This window comes from Typopeltis vanoorti, chromosome 6 (assembly GCF_054136105.1).
Source record: "Typopeltis vanoorti isolate ZY-2024b chromosome 6, IOZ_Tvanoo_1.0, whole genome shotgun sequence".
NCBI classification, from domain to species: Eukaryota; Metazoa; Arthropoda; class Arachnida; order Uropygi; family Thelyphonidae; genus Typopeltis; species Typopeltis vanoorti.
Window position 1 is genome coordinate 42,777,966 of NC_143554.1, and position 21,310 is coordinate 42,799,275.

The window sequence follows — 21,310 nt, forward strand, 5'->3', positions numbered from 1 at the left end:
AGGGAGGTTGACAAACATGCATAGACATGAACTACAGCAGTGCACTTCGTTAGTCAGTTCTCAGAAATTAATCGGTATAGTACACCCACCGATATGAGACCCTTCGAACAAGACCTTTCTGCACATGTCAAAAGAAGCAGAATCCATTCTGATAATAGAGTAATCAATATGTATTGTGGGATGAGTGTTTATTACACGTTGGAAAATTAACTTATCTTTTATGATCATTGTAGTTTTTAAAGTGGCAACTATTTTGCTTGAATAATAGTTGAAAAATTTTACGTATAAAGCATATGATTTCGCGTGTTGGTGACCAATTCGTACATCGCCTTATTTCTTTCTCCCCTTCAGCATGAATTGACTCTTCTTGGCAGTCTGCCAACGACAGCTCTCACTTATGTGGTCGGACTATATCAGTGTTGCCAACTTAATAACTTTGTTACTAGATCTAGCCACTTTTGAGCTCTCATGGCATACCCCAAAAAAGTTTACCGCATACCCCCAAAGGGTATGTGTGTGCACCATGTTAAGAACCCCTAGCATAGACCACTTCTATTCTCGCCACTGTTTACTACAGTGTAACATCTTTGTTTGATTCCAATGAAGTCTAGATTTAAATTTGATTGTTTCTTTCTCGAAACGTGTGAAACACTATATTATCATCCTAATCTTAATCGAACAGACTGCCAAGTTTTGATAACTATAAATATCTATAAATGGTTAATTTATTATTATTATTTAAATTACAAAACTATACCTGACTTGGTTTCTTGAAACTTTAATAGTATGCATGTGTAGAGGCTTCAATGCTGTGAGAACATCATGTTGGAGGCTTAATGGATTGTATACAGCACTCAGAAAGGATTAAAAACAGAATTTAATTCTTCCTATATTTTGTCTCAGTCAATGAGACATCTTCAGGGATTACAAAAAAACTAATGTAACATAAAAACAAATAACAAACAATACTAAGCGCAACCACATGGGAGACGCTAAAGTCCTATCTAGGTGGAGTGCCCTCTAAGGGCAGTTGTAGGTGGCCTGGAATGTAAGATTTGGAAAACGCTTATCACCAGAGGTCCCACTTTACATTCCAGGCCACCTACAACTGCCCTTAGAGGGCACTCCACCTAGATAGGACTTTAGTGTCTCCCATGTAGTTGGGCTTAGTATTGTTTGTTATTTGTTTTTATGTTTTTTGTAATCCCTGAAGATGTCTCATTGACTGAGATGAAATATAGGAAGAATTAAATTCTGTTTTTAATCCTTTCTGGGTGCTGTATACAATCCATTAAGCCTCCAACATGATTTAATAGTATGGTTTCCTCCTATTTAAAATTTTGAATGTTGTAAACAATTCTTTTGCTCTTTCTCTCTCTCTCTTTCTTTCCCTGAATGATGTTCATTTTACTGTGATGAAATGTATGAGTTGTAAATTAATTCTAATTTCCTTTACATATGTTTTTTTTTTGATTAATGATTAAAAAAAACTTTTTTTTTAATCATTGTCTTCAACGTATGTTTCTATGAAAGGTCTAGTATCAGATAATCTGGAAACCCTGCTCTTGAGATTAAAGATGAAATTTCTCAAGTCACAAGGTGACAAAAGTGTGTGATGTTCTCACTGGACGATGATGTAACGATGTACTGGGCAATTATGTAACTATCATGTAGTTACATAAAAGAGTAAAGCACATTTTATTTTTTAGAAAAAAAAAATAAAAAGTCTCAGGAAAGAATTGAAAAGAAAGTCTGAGGAAAGAATTGAAGAAGAAACAAAGAAATATGAAAGAATCAGAATTATGTGAGAAACTGCAGAATATAATTACAACAATAATAGAAGTTGTGTTAGATCTTGAATGGGAGAATTTATAAAAAAATTAATTCATTCAAGATTTAACAAGTCTAACACATCAACAAGGAGAAACTTGTACTTAAGCTATCAAAAGGATTGTAAATAGGGCTATAAATACCTTTAAATGTAGAATTATAAAATAAAACTTGTTTATTCAAATCTAAGTAAAGATTTCCAGTTTGCAAAATGTAACTATAAAAGGGTATTCTATGTGAAATAAAATGTTTATCAAAGTGTAAACAAAAGTACAAAGTTCGCGGGCGGACCATTCAAGTGAACGTTTGGCTTGAGGCATAAGCATTTACATGGAAAGCAGCGCTAGTTCGTTTTCACGAAAGGTGCTACACAAGGCGACATGGTGTACTGGATCATCTCGCGGGCAAAGAAGACGAGTGCCGTGCAGAAGAACGCGGCAATAAAGAGGGCACCAAGGATGCAGAATAAAAGGGGTTTGCTCCCCTCTCTCGAGGCTTTTTGTTTTGTTCTCCTGACGACCCTTTCTGGGTGTTTTACATGACACTGGATGTTGGGCCTCTCTCTCGCCTTCTGATGGATTCCAGATTGCCCTGAGATGTTAGATGTTGGCACCTGCAGTTCCAGTACCCTGACTAGCTATTTCCTCAGGACAGAATTCACAAACCGGCAGCTCTTACGAGGACTAGCGGCATCAGATCCAGACAGATGTGGGCACATCACCAGATGTTTGGTAAAGCTAAGTAGGATGATCTCTATGAGTAACCAACGGGTATAAAGGCCAAGCAAAGATGTTCTGACCCCAATTCAAGAAAGAAGGATTGGGCTGTGTAAGACAAAAGTGTGAATTAAGTGACGGATTTGTTAATCTTCCCAAGAGCTGGTAACGTACAGAATTTTGTTATTCCTTTCCCACTTAGAGTGAAGAAATGTTATATAGTTAGTGAGCAAGGACAATGTAGTATAGAACTCTTAGGTGATTATCGATGATAGCAGTGGCTTAACTCCACTGAGCATTTTGTTAAAGAAAGTTTATAGATGATTTATGACAGGTATTTTATGTGAATAACTAACTAACTTAGAAGAAAACTGAATGGATGAAATATAAGACTTGTATATTGTGTAGTTTAATGCTTAGTCTTATAGAAGGAACTAATGATTGTATCCAGTTGTGTGTTAGTTGGTTTAACTAACAGAACAGAACAGTTAAACAGAACCTAAGCAGAGTAGAATAGATGTTTAAAAGCCACGATTGCAAACGATATTAAACATAGTTGATATTGAGAAATTCGGTACTAAGAATAAATGTTAGATTCTTCACCTCTGTATGTTATCTGAGAGAGTTTCCCTGGTTAAGAATTCCTTCTAACCTAAAGATATTGGCTGGTGCAGCGTAACAAATAAATTTGCCAATTTGGGAGACAATTTTGGACAGTAATCACAAAGGATTTTGTCCCCAACAAAAGATAAACCCTTTGTCCGAGTAACTGATATACGTGATTAATCTAGAAATCGGCCAGATATGTATAGATAGTCTCTCTATATCGTGTACTGAAGGCAAAATTTAGGTTTAGATCTTGAGAGAAATTAGGGTAAAGGCAAATTAGATCTAAATCAGGAAAAACAAGTATAAATTAAAATAAAAGCAACGAAGTGGCGACATAACAGTTGCAAAAGAATTTAAGGAAATTCATTACCAGTAAACAGCACATCTACAGAAGAATTGCAAAGACACTGAATCTTAAAACAAAGACAAGAATTAAGGAAAAAAAGGAGATAGGGATAATATTTAAATTAAAAATGCCAAGAGATTATATGCTTGTTTAATCCTTTATCCAAGTGTAAGAAAACAAAGTCTGCACATGAAATTGGAAGTTTTTTCACTTGGTTACACTATAAATTATATATTTAGTTTAATCCTTTATCCAAGTGTAAGCAAAAGTTTGTGCCTGAAGTATCTTCAGGACTGGGGCAACTCGTGGCAAAGATGGATTGCCTTCACATCTCCTTGTGGACATGTATAATGCTATGCATTATGGGAAGGGTGACTACGCAGACCGGTTTCAACCTTTATTGAGGTCTCTTCAGTGAAAGTCAGAAGTGATACTAAGGTTGAAGCAATGCAGAAGTCATATTTCCCTATACGAGTTGCCAAAAGGTATCACACCTTATTATTAAATTACTCTGGATTAAAGAAAGATGTTGGAAGTTTTATCACTTGATTAGACTATAAATTATATATTTAGTTTAATCCTTTATCGAAGTGTAAGAAACAAAGTTTGTGCCTGAAGTATCTTCAGGACTGGGACAACTCGTGGCAAAAGTGGACTGACTTCACATCACTTGCCTTAGTATCCCATAATGCAAAGCACATCTCTTTGTGGACATGTACAATGCTATGCATTATACATGTCACTACTCAGACCAGTTTTGACCTTTATTGAGGTCTCTTCAGTGGGATCCAGAGACAGAGGTGATTACCAAGGTTGAAGCAATGCAGAAGTCATATTTCCCTATACGAGTTGCCAAAGGGTGTCACCTGTGCTTTGCATTATGGGATACTAAGGCAAGCGATGTGAAGTCAGTCCACTTTTGCCATGAGTTGCCCCAGTCCTGAAGATACTTCAGATGCAAACTTTATTTGCTTACACTTGGATAAAGGATTAAACTAAATATATAATTTATAGTCTAACCAAGTGAAAAAACTTCCAACATCTTTGTCTAATCTAGAGTAATTTAATAATAAGGTGTGATACCTTTTGGCAAGTTAGAAAATAAATCAGAAATTACATTAAAAAACTAATAAGAACAATTCAAAACATCACAGAAAAAGAAAAATCAATGAAACTGATCAAACAAGATGTGTTAAGGCTTAAGTGCTGGAAGAAACTCATGTTAGAAGCTTAATGAGCTTAGAGTATATTAATATATATTAATGTGCTTTAACCACCTTACTGGCCATTATGGATCAAATACGCATTCTCATACGCTTCGTATCCATTATATATTTCAATGTAATATTATTTCAATGTAATATCAATGGTATTATAATTTTAATATGCATCCATGATAACCTTGATGTCTATAAACGTCTTGGCGGTAGCGTGGTTAATGTTCTCTCAATACCTGGAGCAACTTGCCATATTCTGGCAAGTTTCTCTCAATACCTGGAGCAACTTGCCATATTCTGGCAAGTTGGTCTGCTATGGACAGACAGGAGGATCTGCCAGCATTTGCATGTAAGAACATGAAAAATACATCTGCAGTCATGACTATGGTCAATCAGGCCTTACAGACCATGCTTTGGACACAGCTCATAGAATCAACTGGAAAAAGACCACCACCATGTTCAATCACAGTAAATTTAGAAGAGAAAGACTGTTTCTGGAAGCTGCTCTCAGAAATCAGCATAAACTTCTCAAAATTTGGGAAACACTAATACTCTGAAATCCCAGTTTACATCCCAAACTGAAAATTGGTGCCCACAGAGGCTGCCCCAGTGAGGTAGTTAGGATTCTAGTCTTTCATCCACATATTTCACTTAGTTTTGTGTTATCCTCTCTCTCTCTCTCTCTGTGTGTGTGTGTGTGTGTGCGCGTGCATTACTTCTCATATTGTACTCACTGATGATGCCTCAGTGACTGAGAAGAAATACTGGAAGAAATATTATTTTCAATCCTTTCTCAGTGCTATTTGACTCCATTAAACCTCTAACATGATTAAGCAACTGTTACATAAAAAAATGAAATTCCAAAACTGTAAAATAAACAAAGACTACAACAGAAAAAAAAGAAAAAAATATGCAGTGATAATTATAGGGATCTATATAAAGGAAATTATGCAGATACACTGTTTACAAAAATTAGATGTGGTAGATAACAAATCGCCAATCATTATAAAATAATCATGAAAAGTCCTCGAATCAGTTAATAATAATAGAAACCTGGGAAAAGATGATATATTAGCAGAATAAAGAAAATCAAGAGGATCACAATTTCATAACATTATATTTTTGATTTTTTGAACCTTTGATTCTTTATATCAATCAGAAATAATAACCAGATTAAAACAACAGACCATTCCAACAAAATATATCAGATTATCAGAATTCAACAGTCAATAAAAAGAACACCAGGGAAAGTATTTCAGTATTGAGAGAGAGTGAGAAAGAGATACGATAAAACCCATATTATTGTTTTGTGTTAGACTGGAAGTTTTCAGAATTGTATCATGGGGGGGGGGGGGGACTATTGAATTAACATCAATGGAAAAAAGTAAACCACCGGTATTTTGCAGATGACAACTGTTCTATTAGCAAAAAAAATAAAGAAGCTCAGAAGTCCTGGAATGGAAATCATCAACCATAAATGACCAAACAGGAAGCTGGCAAGAATTTTTTTGGTCACCACGAACTGAAGGGGAAAAATTAACCTTTGAGAGGGTACAGAGGCAGATAACAAACATTATCCCAGGATTGTACTATGTTAATTAATAGGACAGACTGAAAGAATGTTAGTCTGATGGATTGGAGACAAAGAGGTTACATGACTGAAACATTTAAACTGTTGAGAGGCAGTGATAGCACCAACACTAGGGAAATCTTTCATATGGGATAACAAGAAGAAGGGGCAAGGATAAGATCCATCCCTGTAAGTTGCAAGTGGAAGTGATTTTTTTTTTATATATGAGGATGGTTAGACTATGGAACACATTGCTTGATGATAGATGGAGATGGATATAGAGAGCATGAAAAATGACTGAGTGGTAGGAATGGTGTGACAGACCTTGTGCTGTCTAAGAACATCTCTCACTATGACTTTTGACTCCATGAAGATTCTGAATAACAATAATAATTAACGTAATTGAAAATTAGCAATCAAATACTTTGTACTGAAACAGACAGTAATATAAAGAGACAATACAATGCAAATACAGCAATCAGTTAATCTACAACAGCAAGTGCTGCATACTAGAAGAATCACTTCAATTAAATAATGATTTCTGAGAGTTGCATGGAGCCACTGCAGATCAGTTGGTATAGACAATTTGTTTGGTTGAAAAGACTTGGGTTCAAATCTCATCTACAACATGAGGAACCTTTATCAGGTCTTTTCAATCAAATGGTGTCCACGCAGTTAGCCTAGTGGCTTTGCGCTTCACAACCATATGCTTGGGGAAGGAGTGTCCTGAGTTCGATTCCCGTCGCCAACATGAGGAGCTAAAGGATCTTCCTCAGCCATAACCAAGTTAGCCAGTCTTGGGCATGGACAGCAGGGCTCCCCCCACCCACCCCAGTTTATCTGGGGTTTTTCATCCCACAAACAGGCAAACCAGCCTCGTGAACACACGGATCTACAGCCATAAACCATAAATACTTAACCCCCCCCCATGAGGGGGGGTCTCAACTTGCCCCAATAGGGACGGGGAGAAAAGGAAGGAAACTCCATATGAATAAATAAATAAATAAAATAAAATAGTGAGTTAGTCTTATATGGTCAGTCACAGAAACTAGGGATTTTCATCCTTCAAAACAAACAGCCTCGTGAATACACAGTTTTACAGAAAATACTTACTCTTAAAGGGATGCAGCAGAGGAATTGTTAGCAGGCTGCTTTAAATTATGTAAAGAACCTAATCAGGAGACCTAACTGTTTTGGACGGAAGAGAAATAGGATAGATGGATATTTACATAGCATGATAATCTCCTAAACTTTCAGGATAGAGAGGTACTCATTCCATTTTAAACTCACATAGTAAACATTGGCTAGAGATAGAGGCAAAGTTGAGATATTAGAAAGATTGTTGATCAGAAAATATGCAAGTATCAAGGGGAAACTTAAAGATTATGCTGATAGGTTTGGAAATAGACAAAATATATATGGCATCAAAACTATGCATTCAATTGTAGCATCCCTCCCTGAGTGCAACACTTCAATTTTTCTGATATATATATATATATATATACTCTCAAGAAGTGTACAGGCAACAATCATGTAGTACTATGATAGTACTACATGATTAAGTTTACATTACTATCTCTGGTCAGTAATTTTCCTCCAAATTATTCTATTACTTCTCAGCACTTCAATATTGTCATATCTAATATTCTGATCTTCTAGGGCACTTCTGATTGAATCACTCCACCTAGATCTTGATACTTGTCTGTGTCTTTTCTACCATCTTAGAATCAAACACCTGTCTTGCTACTCTCTCCTCTCCCATTCTACCTTAAATTAGCCTTGCTCACACATTCTTGAATGCTAACAATGTCAAGTTTCTTCCAAATATCTTAATTTTTAATATGATTCTGCAACTGACACTATCTGTTCACTCCACTGATTTTTCTCAGAATTCATATATCTGTGGTTTCTGGTCTTTGATTAACTGCTTTATTTCTAACCTAACCCTCAGATCTATAACTTAAAACTGGCTTGTACACTGTCTTGTACATTGCCTGTTTAGTGTTTTGGTTAATTTCTCTTATTTCATATAAATTTATTCAATTTGTTCCCTGCCATACCAACTTTGCTTAGTCTGTTGTCTATTTCCAAATTTAATTTATCTATCCTCATAAAAACTGTGCCTAAATAGCTGAAATATTTTACATGTTCTACAGGTTCTGCATTTGAGAATGCATGTAAAGTTTTCCATTTCCTACCAATTTTCATAGCTTTAGTCTTTTTATTGCTGATCTTCATGCCAAATTTGTTACAGCTGTTATTCAACTTAGTCAGAATCCTGGAGACTTGCACTGGAAGTGTTCAGAAGTACATCATCATTTGCATTAAGCAAAGAGCTATTTGATATCTTTTATTCCAATATGAGGTTTAATGCAATTTATTACAGATGATGAATAAGAGTTCAGATAGCATGTGCACTTGATTTTATATCAAACCATCTTCCTGAATTTCCTTCAATTCTAACCACTGATTTACAACTTAAATATCAACTATGTATTGTTCGGTATAATGTTCCTTTATCCCTATAAAATTGTAACATTTTAAAAACTTTTCTCTAGGAATCCTGACATGCCTTTTCCAAGAAAACGTAAATATAGATCCTTGTTATATTCCCATCGTTTTCAACTATTTGTCTTAAAGTGATATTGATAAAGAAAATATGATATTGACAACTTCTATTTGGCCTGAAGCCAGCTGGTTCTTCTTCAAGTTTCTCTTCTAGAGTTTTTCTTAGCCTCTTCTCAATTTAGTATGCTTTCCTAAATCTTACCTGGAACATTTAGCAGAGAAATTCCTCTGTAATTCTCATATTCAATCTACTCCAATCATCTGGAATTCAACCTTATGACCAGGCCTTTTGAATTATGAGTGTAACCAATTGTAAAACTTTTATACCTCCATATTTGAGGTTTTCCATTGTTGCCTCGTGCAATGAAGTGTACTCCTGATTGCATTTTTCTGGAATGTTTCTACCACCGTGTTGTGTTTCTTTCAAGTAGTAATCTTTTAAAGTAATTATGCAACATCTAGAATATCTTTATCTTCAACTTTCATTACATTTTATCATCTTTGATTCCTTTTACAGTACTCTTTCCTTCAATTTGAAGGTTTTTCAATAGTCTGCAGAACATTTTGTCACCTTTGTGATATTTAGCTTCCATTTTCTTCATTTAATTTCTGGTACAGAGTTTGTTTTTAAACACAAAACAGATTTATTAAAATAAACAATATAACTCAAGAAGTTTCATGAGTCATTGGATTTACAGCATCAGGGATACAAAACTTGTATAAAGTATAGAAAAAGTTAATTATACAGCAGAGGTTATCAGAACTTCAGAACTAGTATATACAAACAAATTGACCAGAAAATGCATTAATTAATTGTATTAATTACTATGTGCACTTAAGAATAATGCTGTGTAACACAGAAATATTCATATTCATTTATCTTCTATATTCTTACTGAAATTTTCCTATGACTTTTGTTTAGTTACTTTTACACATAACGCTCTGAAAATTTTGTCTGTCTTCTTTTTTTTTATACTGTCTCACCCATGAAAAACCTATAGCACATTTTATACTGTAGGTGGTCTAAGAATATTTTTCCCCTATTTTTTATTAATTTCATATTTTTTGTATTATTAATTTGTTACATAGTGTGGAAATCCCGCTCTAGAGACCAAACATGGAACTTTCTCAAGCCACTTCAGGCCTCCAATAAGCAGTGCAATTCATCTCCTACCTAAAGACAACCATATACATTTATTCCTATAGCAGGATTCAAACCTGTTTTAGAGCATCTTCTAACTTATTTGCCAGGAATTTGTGGTATACCTGCTTTTCCAGGACCTCTTCCTTAACTTCTTGTGTCTGCCATGGTGTTCTTATTTTCCTATCCTTGCAGACCACATCACCATGTTCCTTCTTAACTGAATCAGTCAATGTTTTCTTCAGTTTTCAGTTTTCCACTGAGACTCTACAATTTGGTTTTTGTTTTGTGTGTATGGGTTCTTGTGATGAGGATAATAGCTATTCAATTCCATTAAGGTTTGATTATGGGAAGTTCCTGTTATAAAGATGAAAGCATAGAACAATGTTGTGTTATATTAAGTAAGAATTTGACAACTTCAATTTTGTGGGTTAAGGCAGAACTTTGATGTATGTATCTGCCAGTGAAGGTAGGTTTCTGATATACACTGATTGACAAGACACTGGGGCTGTACAGGTACACAATATCCAAGAAGGGTAAACTCTTAGAATTATCCTGTTCCACAGCAAACTGCTAAGTGGATGCAGACGGTTGATCTGATGTAGAAAGTTCACATCCAGAAGAGATCCAAATGAATAGTAGAAAACAAAGCATCCTCTAGATAGTTTCACTAAATATTTGTTTGCTAATTTTCAATAAACTTAAGTACACTATTTAAGATGTTTCCCTCTTTATTTCTAAGTTGTAAATTCCATTAATCCTTTCTTTGATGCAATAAACAATTAATATATTAAAAAAATTGAGAGGTGGTCTTCATAACAACAAGTAAATTCATGATGGTTGCAACACCAGTTCAATAACTACTGAAGAAAACTACTCCTTAAAATTTAAAAGAAAATATCTGAAATTAACAAAACTGAACATGCCAAAAATTAACTTACATTTAAAATACCAGGATCTGCAATGCCCAAAATAGGAGTTACATCATCTTGTTCTCTATACACAGTTATACTTCTAATACAAAATACATGTAATGCTGTAAATACCCTGAAAGGCAAAACAACAACAACAAAATGATTACCAATTTCAAGGTTCCTTTAGAGAGAGAGAGAGAGAATGATGGATAATGAATCCATCTGGGAATTAAGTACTAATACTTAAAATTACATAGCAGAATAATAATGGAAAAGAAATAGTTTTTCTAACTTTTATCTAATGGAAAAGTAATAGTTTTTCTAACTTTTTACAGGGAGCAATCAGAGTGTAATATTCACAGACTTCATTTTATTTTTGAATAAAATATAATCACTAAACTAACAATTAAGTTCAGTTGCACCAAAAAAGTAATTGTTTGTAATGTGCATGAAAGGATGTAAGAGAGATGGTGTCAGGTCAAACTAGATATAAGGAGAGCTGTATGGCATCTCATCTGTTATGTGTAATCCATAAGGACTACATTGTTAAGAAAAGTGATATTAAACATGATATTTGATTAGGAGATATTAAACTTAAATTAAACTTAACTTAATGCGAGGACTCACAGAAAAGATGGGCAGCCTTCTGATGGGATGGTGTAGAACATCAGTAGAATGGAAGTGACGGAGGCCATAAAGAGGATGAGGAATGGCAAATCGGTGGGCCCCGACAGGATTTCAATGGAGGCATGGAAGGCACTGGGGGAAGAGGGAATTGACCTGCTGTGGGACCTGTTCATGAAAGTTTGCCAACAGGAAAATATACCCGAGGAAGGGAAGGAGAGTACTCTTGTCCCCATCTACAAGGGTAAAGGGGATGCACAAGACCGTAAAAATTACAGAGGAATAAAGTTGATGTCCCACACAATGAAAATCCTAGAAAGGGTTCTTGATGGAAGATTGAGGAAGGAGGTGGAGATTGCAATGGAACAATTTGGCTTCATGCCTGGTAGATCAACTACATGCTATCTTTGGGATATGGCAGATGATGGAAAAGTTTCGAGAGAAACAACAGGAGCTACATCTGGCATTTATTGATCTGGAGAAAGCATACGATAGTGCCAAGGTAAGAATTCTGGAGGTGTCTGAGGGAGAAGAAGGTTCCGGAGAAATATATCAGGTTGGTGCAGGAGATGTACAGAAATGTGAAGACAAGTGTTCGGACCTGTCTGGGACAGACAGAAAGTTTTCAAGTAACAGTTGGTTTCCATCAGCATTAAGTCCATTTCTGTTTAATATTGTGATGGAGGTGGTGACAGAGGAAGTGAGAGAAGATGCATCTTGGACACTGTTGTATGCAAATGACATCTTGCTGTGTGCAGATTCAAGAGAAGAAGTGGGAACTAAACTGGAAAGATGTAATCTTTCCAGTTTAGTTTCCACTATGGAAAGATGTAAAGAGCAGAAGTAAGACAGGGTATATGTGTTGCACAGTGGGCAGCAGCCAGGAGACAAATCTGGAGCTGGAAGGAAATGTCATCAGGAAGGCAAGCTTTAGATACTTAGGTTCAACAGTGGAAGAAGATGGAGGAGCTGAGAAGGAAGTGGGTTGCAGGATACAAGCGGGTTGGAGGAACTGGAGGGAGATAGCTGGAGTGTTATATGATAAGAGGGTGCCGATCAATCTGAAAGGCAAAATCTATAGGACAGCTATGATGTATGCTATAGAAACTGTGGCCCTGAGGAAAAATAACATCAGCAGGATGGAGGTAGCAGAGATGAGAATGCTTAGGTGGATGTGCGGTGTGACCAGAAAGGATCGTCTGAGAAATGACTATGTGAGGGGAACAGTGAAAGTTATGAACTCAGGAGCACAGATACAGGAGGCAAGGTTGAGATGGTTTGGCCATGTGATGAGGAGGGAGAACAAATATGTGGGAAGGGTCATGCAGATGTATGTGCAAGGAAGGAGGAAGCATGGGCGGCCAAAGAAGAGATGGAAGGAACTGCTAGAAGGACTTGAGAATGAAGAACTTGGATGGTGGTGACAGCCCAAGACAGGAGGATGTGGAGGAGACTCATCATCAACAATGACCCCACTTAAGTGGGAGAAGCTGCAGAAGAAGATATTAAATTTAATTCTTCACTTAAATGCAAATGATGCTCTCCTCTTAAATAAATCTGTATCAAACCTTTAGCCAAATTAAGTAACTGCTGTGAAAAATTTGGCACAAATATCAACAAAAAGGACAAAACCTATGAAAATAGACAGTAAAATAGAAACCATCATCTGCATTTTGTGGAAGCAAATCTATAAAACAGGTTACACATTTTAGTGATTTTTTTCAATGAAAGATTAAATACAAAAATAGATAACAGAGAGTTGGATTAGGGGGAAAAAAAAAAAAAAAACCAGAAATAAGATCAAAATACAAGAGATCAGTGATACAAGTGTTGATAGATGAGGAAGTGATAGATGGTCATTAATCGCAAAAAGTGTATTTAAAATGAAGATATAAAAATGAACTTGACATTAAGAGAGTCAATAATGCGTAAGTGAAGCTCATCTAATGGCATGGTCAATTACACAGAATGGGGTGAGGAAAGATTGGAAAAATAAAGGCAACAAAAAGATACTGAGAAAGACAGACCAAGATAAAGGTGTATTAATGTATTCAAGAATGTTTTAGAAAATTAGAATATAAAAGCTATTGAAATCTGAAACAATAGAACAGGAATAAAGTTGCAAATCAGAAACTAGTCATGAAATCCTGATGAAAGTGTAACTATCTTCAGGATATAAACCAGAAATAATGACAATTTGCTATCAATTTTTATATACTAAGCATTTTTATTTAGAGATTAATGAAATTATTTGCATAGCATTCTCTTTGAACACTACCACTGTAGCAAAAGGTATCTCATTTACTCATGTAAACAATGGTTACATCTCAGTACAGTTTCTTCTTTTTCATGTAGCTTCCTCAATGCAAGGGTGAAGTACCATGTCCTTCCAGTCCTCTCTGTTAGCAGCTCTTCTTTTGTTTCAGCATAGTCACATGATTCTGTCCATGATCTTATATGATCAAACCATGTTTTTTTTTTTTTTTACCTCTTGATCCTCTTCCCATAATCTTTCCTTATAAAGCTGTTAGTGTCCTCTGTCCTGCTGATCTCCTCAATACATGTCCTGCCAGTCTCATCTTTCTCTAGATCATTTCCTGCAATAAAGATTTCTGTGTTTTCATTCTCTCTAGTACCTCTGCATTTGTCACATGCTCCGTCCATGAGATTTTCAGGGCTCTTCTGCAGCAATACATTTCAAAGCCTTCTATCTGTTGTCTAACTCTCTTCTTGAATACCCAAGTTTCACTTCCATATGTGAAAACTGGTCAAACTAATGTTCTTATCATTCTCTTCTTTGTCTCTATACCCACAGAACTTCTGAGCAGATCTTGATTTTTCCAGAAGGCATCTTTAGCTATGGCAGTTCTTATTTCTGTTGTATGTTCAATTTTTATATTGTTTATGAATATTTCTGACTCAGATCTATATTCTTTTGAGATTCTCATAAATTTGATCTTTTCTGTATTTATATAGGCCAAAATCTTTACCTTCTTCAATTAGTGGGTGCAGTAATATGATCAATTTCTTTCTGTTTTCTGCAATTAGAATGGTACAAAATACAACAATCTTAGATATGCTGAAATTTACACCATTGATACTGATTCCTATATTTTGTTTTTCAATCTTTTTTTATCACTGTCTCACTGTAAATATTAAATAGATTTGGTGAAAGGTTACAGCCCTGTCTAACTCCTCTTTTTCACTTCAGAAGTCTCAGAATTAAACAGCTACATTTTTTGCTTGGAGTAAATCATTTTTATAAGTTAATGTACATGATCTTCTAAGTCTAATTTTTCTAGAATGTTAAACAGTTTGCATTTTACTTGATCGATAGCTTTCTGATAGTCTATGAATATATTCCTATATGTTAATAAGTATATGTTCCTGTTCCTTTCAAGCGATCTTTCCAGTAATATTTTTAGTTCCAGAATAGCATTAATGGTTCCCATTCCTCTTCTGAAGCCTTTCTGTTGTTCACTTGGTTCACCGGTTAAGGCTCTTTTGATTTCTTTGTTAACAGTAGTTAAAATGATTTTAAATGCATGAAAGATAAGGCTCACGGTTCTATAATCCTCACAATTTTGGGCATTATTTTTCTTAGGAATTGGTATGCAGAGAGATGTCGTAAAAGATTCAGGTAATTCTATTGTTTTATAGGTGTGCTGAATGGTTGTCCACTAGCTTTGAGTAGTTATAATAACACCTACTCAAAGCTTTCAGCAGTTCTGCAGGGTTTTTATCATACCCAGGGGATTTATTATTAGGAAGATTCTTGATTATGTGTTGTATCTCATTTCTTGTAGGTAGAGGGGTATCTATTGCTGCACAGAACCTAAGGCGTCAAATAGTTGCTCATGCTCTCATGAACATCATAGAGATTTCATAAATATTCCATCCATTTCCCATTTATCTTTTCATTATCAACAATTATGTTTCCCTCTTTGTCCTTGATTGTGTTAGTTTTGTCTTTCCATTAAGTTCTTTCACCTCTAGGAATGCTTCTCTGATTCCCCCCCCCCCATAACACTTCTGCATAACTGTATGATTCTCTTATCCATTGTTTTATATCTTACTCTTTCTTCTTCATTTGCTCTTCTTTTCCATGTTCTTCTATTGATAAGGTTAATTACTTCTTGCATTATCCATGGTTTTTTCTTTCCTTTTTCATGTTTACTGATGTGGTTCTTAGCAGAAGATATTATAGCTGTTTGCAGTTTGTTCAGTACAGTTTCAGGCAATGTAAAAATTTGTATACTTTTTTTTTTTATTAATAAAAATGAAATAGTGGTGCTGCAGATAACAAAATAACAGCCCTGTGAAGATACAAAAGATGAACTGATGAATTGACAGTCATTTGTCTAATTTACAAATTAAATGTTCAGGAGAGGAAAGAAATGAAAAATCAGAAAGAAAAAAAAATCTCTAAGAAACAGACTAGCATACTCACATGGGACTAGAAGGGTCAACTTCTTAATAAAATTTAGATGTTATAGTTTTTAACATTCTTATTTGTCCAAAGAAAGAATGTATTGTGTGTGTGTGTGTGTGTGTGTGTGTGTGTGTGTGTGTGTGTGTGTGTGTGTGTGTGTGTGTGTGTGTGTGTGTGTGTGTGTGTGTGTGTATTAACCATTCCAATTTGCCTATGTTTGTACTACTCTAGTTAAGAGTAGTACAAACATTGGCAAATATTCTGTACTTTTCAATTAATACTTTTGTACAAAAACTTACTTATTGAAAGAAATTACAACTTAAAATTAACAAGTCATCACAAACTTAAATGCAAGGAAACCCTTAAGTGATATGGGATTTCCTCATTTAACTATTCAAGTATGAGATATCAGACATTTTTATTTATACAAAATCAAAGTCTTCACTAATGTTTTTTGAATAGGCACAACTCATCCGGCATGCTAGGGGATAGGCACAAGGCAATAACATCTTTGATGTTATATAGAAAAGCTCCTCTTGACTTCAGTTTTTTTCTTCTTTTTTTCATTATTATCAGATAAAATTATTATATTTATTAAATTTAATAAATAAAAAATTTAATAAATTTAATAGGATCAGTAAAATAGTTAAAGACTTTTTTAATAGGATCAGTTGCACTCCAATAATATTTAATTTTCATAAAGATCTTAGAACTTTACAATAATCAAATCAATCATTTTGATAATTCTGATAAATAATAGCCCTTATCTGACATACAGGGTGTTCGGGATAAATTTGACAGTTTCGTAAGGAAAAAGAAAATCTTCTTTGTATCTATTAAATTTAATGAATTGACAAAAAATCATTACAGGCAGAGTTAATTACAATACTATCAACAAGATTTACTCAAAATAACCACCATTAGCATCGATCACAGCTTCAATTCTGCTTCGGAACCTCGAACAAGCTGATGCTACAGTCTCCCTGGGAAGGGCCGCAAAAACTGTTTTAATTTTATCCATTAACTGGGCTTTTGTATTACTGGAAGTGCGATTGGTGTCTTTTTCAACTGCGCCCCATACAAAATAATCCATGGGGTTAAGGTCTGGGGAGTTTGGAGGCCAAACATTTGGACTGGTGAAGTCGTAGAAATTTTCAGACAACCATTTTTGACTTTTCCCAGAGGTGTGGCAAGGGGCCGAATCCTGCTGCCATACATACGGCCTACCACTGGCTACCCTTGTTATCCAGGGCTTGACTACAGTTAGCAACTCCACGAACAAAGCCCGAATTCCAATGCCAGGGTTCTTCAACACCTGTTCCTGCAGATTTGCGAGGAATTCTGCTGTACGAACGCAATCAGATCGTCTGCTAGGGATCTTTCTTCTTGCTACATCCTCGTAGTCACCATTGCAAGTCTCTAGTTCATGCCTGATTGTTTTTACTGTATTCAGGGAGCATTGGGCAGCAGTCGTAATATCCTTATTTTGATGGCGGGCACGAATCATCATGATACAAGTTATTCTCTTCCATGATTCAGGTGGGTTCCAGCTATCCATCCTTTCTGACATCTTGTATATGAATGAAGAAGGGTCCAAACTTTTAAATGAAGAGAAGTGTGTGTTAATACATGTAACTTACGGAAAAATATAATTAATTATAAATATGTCAAATTTATCCCAAACACCCTGTATATGTAATTTCTTTCCGTTAACATAATTATATGAATCCAAACCAGCATCTCAAATGAAAGAAACATTTGAATTACGCTATTCCTACAAAAGTAGAATTAGTCATATATATATATATATATATATATATATATATATGAGAGAGAGAGATTATGGGCTAATATTCACCTTGAAGCAAAATTATAATGCAAACTCTCATATTTTAAAAATAAATGATATAACTTTATTTAAAAATATAGATATTTCCATTTTAAAAGTTTATTGGGATAATTTAATCAATAAGGAAAATTACAATGAAAAAATTAATTTTATATTTGACAGAAGTACAGGAATACTTTGTATAGCACGATTTTGAACTAACGCAGTTTTTATTATTACACTTATCATTATTACACTAACATTGTCAACACTGACCGGCAACTCCCAGGTGCCGCAAGTGACAGTCAAGAGGCATGTTTATGCAGTAGTTATTCGATTGGCTCTCACGTAGACATGTTCTTTCCCCGTGGCATTTTATTATTTACATTAATATTGGTATTTAATATTTTTTTATTATTTAAGTATGAGTGAAAAGAGACAAAACAAAGAAGACACTGTTGGAGTAACAAAAAAAACGCAAGTGGTTGACATTAGAGAAGAAACTTGCTAAAATAGCATGTGAGAATTCAATGAATGAGTCAACGAACAATTATTCAGAAAAGAAAAGATTAAACAACATGGAATGAGCACTGCTTCTTATATGTCAAAAGTGATCACAATAAATCGATCTTCTACTATGGAAAATATGGAACACCTTCTAATGATCTGGATTGAAGATTGTAATCAGAAAAAGATTCCTTTGAGTCAAATGATAATTCAGGCAAAAGCAACAAGTCTATATAAAAAAATAAAAGAAAATGAAAGCGAAAATGGAGGAGGTACAACCAGTGAAACTTTTATAGCAAGTCGCAGGTGGTTCTACAATTTCAAAAAGTGTATGGGACTCCATAACGTAAGAATCCAAAGTGAAAGCGCAAGTGCTGACACTAAAACTGCAGAATTATTTCCCAATGAATTGAAGGAGCTTATTGAGAAGGAAGGCTACACAGATGATCAAATTTTTAACGCTGACGAAACTGGCTTGTTCTGGAAAAGAATGCCATTGCACACATTTCTAGCAGTGAGGGAAAAAATACAAGATGGGTATAAAGTGTCAAAAGACAGATTAACACTTTTACTAAGAGGTAATTCATCAGGTGATTTAAAATTGAAGAATTTTAAAATCTCAGAAAATCCAAGAGCTCTTAAGGGCTTTACAAAGAACAATTTACCTGTTCATTGGCGTTCGAATAAAAAAGTGTGGGTGACTCGTTCAATTTTCAAAGACTGGTTTAAAACTTGTTTTTGCCCTGAAGTTAAAAGCTATTGTAAAAAGAATGATATTCCTTTCAAAATTTTGCTTTTATTAGACAATGCGCCAAGCCATCCAACTCTATTGACTGACTTAGATGAAAATGTCAAGATTAATTTTTTCCCTCCAAACACAACATCAATTCTGCAGCCGAAGGATCAAGGCGTTATCTCCACTTTCAAGGCTTAATATTTAAGACGAACTTTTGCTCAAGCAAAATTTCGTCTTAAAGCTGCAGCAGAAGAAGATTCTTGGACTTTGAATGAATTTTGGAAGAAATTTAACATAAAAGATGCCATTCAAAATATTTATGAATCTTGGCAAGAGGTGACTCAAAGCAACATGAGAGCTGTATGGCATAATATCTTGCCGCATTGTTCAAAGGACTTTGTTGCCTTTGCAACACAGAAAGATGAAATCTCAACAGAAATTGTGCAAATCGGCAAAGATCTTGGTTTTACAAGTTTAGATTGTAGCAATGTGAACGAATGTATTGATTAGTAAAGGGGATAAAAATCCCTTATTGTTTTTCAGCCAGTATGCGAAACTCTAAGATCGAAAACTAAAACTTTGGTGTGGCACTACCAAGTGGTCACTTACACTTGGATCCGCCGACAATTCATCGGCATGAAACGTTTAGATTGTAGTTTTCGATCTTAGAGTTTCGCATACTGGCTGAAAAACAATAAGGGATTTTTATCCTCTTTACTTATCAACCTCGCCAGAAAAAATAGCCGTTTGGCTTTTCATCTTAGTTATAATATGTTATAATATAATATAGTGGCACACCTTTCTGGCATTCGTATAGTGAAGGTATGTAAGTTCTTTTCACTTAAACTTTGATATCATATAGGTCTAGCTACTCACTGATGAAACCTCAAAAAAGGTTGAAACCGGTCTGGGTAGTGACCTCTCCTCGTAATGTAAAGCAGTACTACATCTCCTAGGAGCTGTGTGTTTTTACATTATGAGAAAATATCAAGAATAGTGAGGGAGCTTGCTCCACCTTTGCATCAAGTTGCCTTGGTGTGGCACTACCAAGTGGTCACTTACGCTTGGATCCACCGACAGTTCGTCGGCATGAAACGTTTAGATCGTAGTTTTCGATCTTAGAGTTTCGCATACTGGCTGAACAATAAGGGATTTTTATCTCCTTTACTTATCAACCTCGCCAGAAAAAATAGCCGTTTGGCTTTTCATCAAATGTATTGATTCTCATTCAAATGATCTGGATGATGAAACCCTTTTGGAGTTGGAACAACAACGAGCCTATGAAGCAGAAGACGAAGATAACCCCCACTGATGTCATGGTTGAAGAATTTTCCTTTGCTGACCTTTCAACCTTTGTGAGAAAAATCGACGAAGCTTCTGACTTTCTCATAAATGCCGACCCGAATTTGGAAAAAAGCATCGAAGTGAGACAAAGTCTCAATAATGCTATCAAATGCTACAGAGATCTAGTACTTGAAGAGAAAAAGAAGACAAGGATGGTTCAACGAACACTAAAAGACTACTTTAGTAAAAATTAAATTACTGTATACTAAAATTGAAGCAATATTTGTTTTGTTTTCTACAACTTTTATATCAGTTTAAAGGATTTTATTTGTTATTTAAAAAGTTAATAAAAATAACAATTTTTTTTTTTTCATTTTTAAACATTTTTATTATCTTAAATTTTTGTAATAAACAAATTCAATTGAAAACCTTTATAAATAGACCTCTAACAACGCAGTTTTGCATAGTGCAGACGCTTCTTGGAACCAATTAACCGCACTATACAAGGTATTCCTGTATACATGAAATAATAGAAAATGACTGAAATTAATTAAAATCCATCATCACCTTCCTGATATGTACCATCAGCGAGTGTGCAGCATATTATGATAGTACTATTACGAAAAAGTTATACCACTACTCACTTCCAATCAATAATGTTCCTCCTAATTAATCTGTTATCTGTCAAAATTCTAACATTACACATTTTATATTTCTGTCTTCTAAGATACTTTTTACTGTAACAATCCACATACATCTTGGTCTTCCTCTGGGCCTTTTTCCTGCTGACCTGGCAAAGAACACTTGTTTTACTAATCATTCCCCCTCTCGTTCTGTTTAAGTGACCAGACCAGCTGAGATTAGCTCTGCTAACACATTTCTGAATACAAATAAAGTCAAGTTCTTTACTAATATCCTCGGTTTTAATATGATATTGCCATTGATGCCATCTGTTCACACCTCTGATCTTTCTCAGGACTCTCATATC

At 34.9% G+C, this 21,310-nt stretch overlaps 1 protein-coding gene across 4 annotated transcripts in view; it reads right to left on the bottom strand.

Moving 5' to 3' along the window:
* Window positions 1–21,310, bottom strand: part of LOC150105407 (sorting nexin-13-like) — a 599,079-nt gene that overhangs the window by 484,963 nt on the left and 92,806 nt on the right. For 3 of the 4 annotated variants that reach the window (XM_090394133.1, XM_090394134.1, XM_090394132.1), the window contains one exon: window positions 10,939–11,044. In XM_090394133.1, coding sequence (XP_090250259.1) covers window positions 10,939–11,044 — 106 coding nt within the window. Of the gene's footprint in view, window positions 1–10,938; window positions 11,045–21,310 lie in introns of those variants that run through there. The other variant, XM_090394135.1, reaches the window with a different exon arrangement.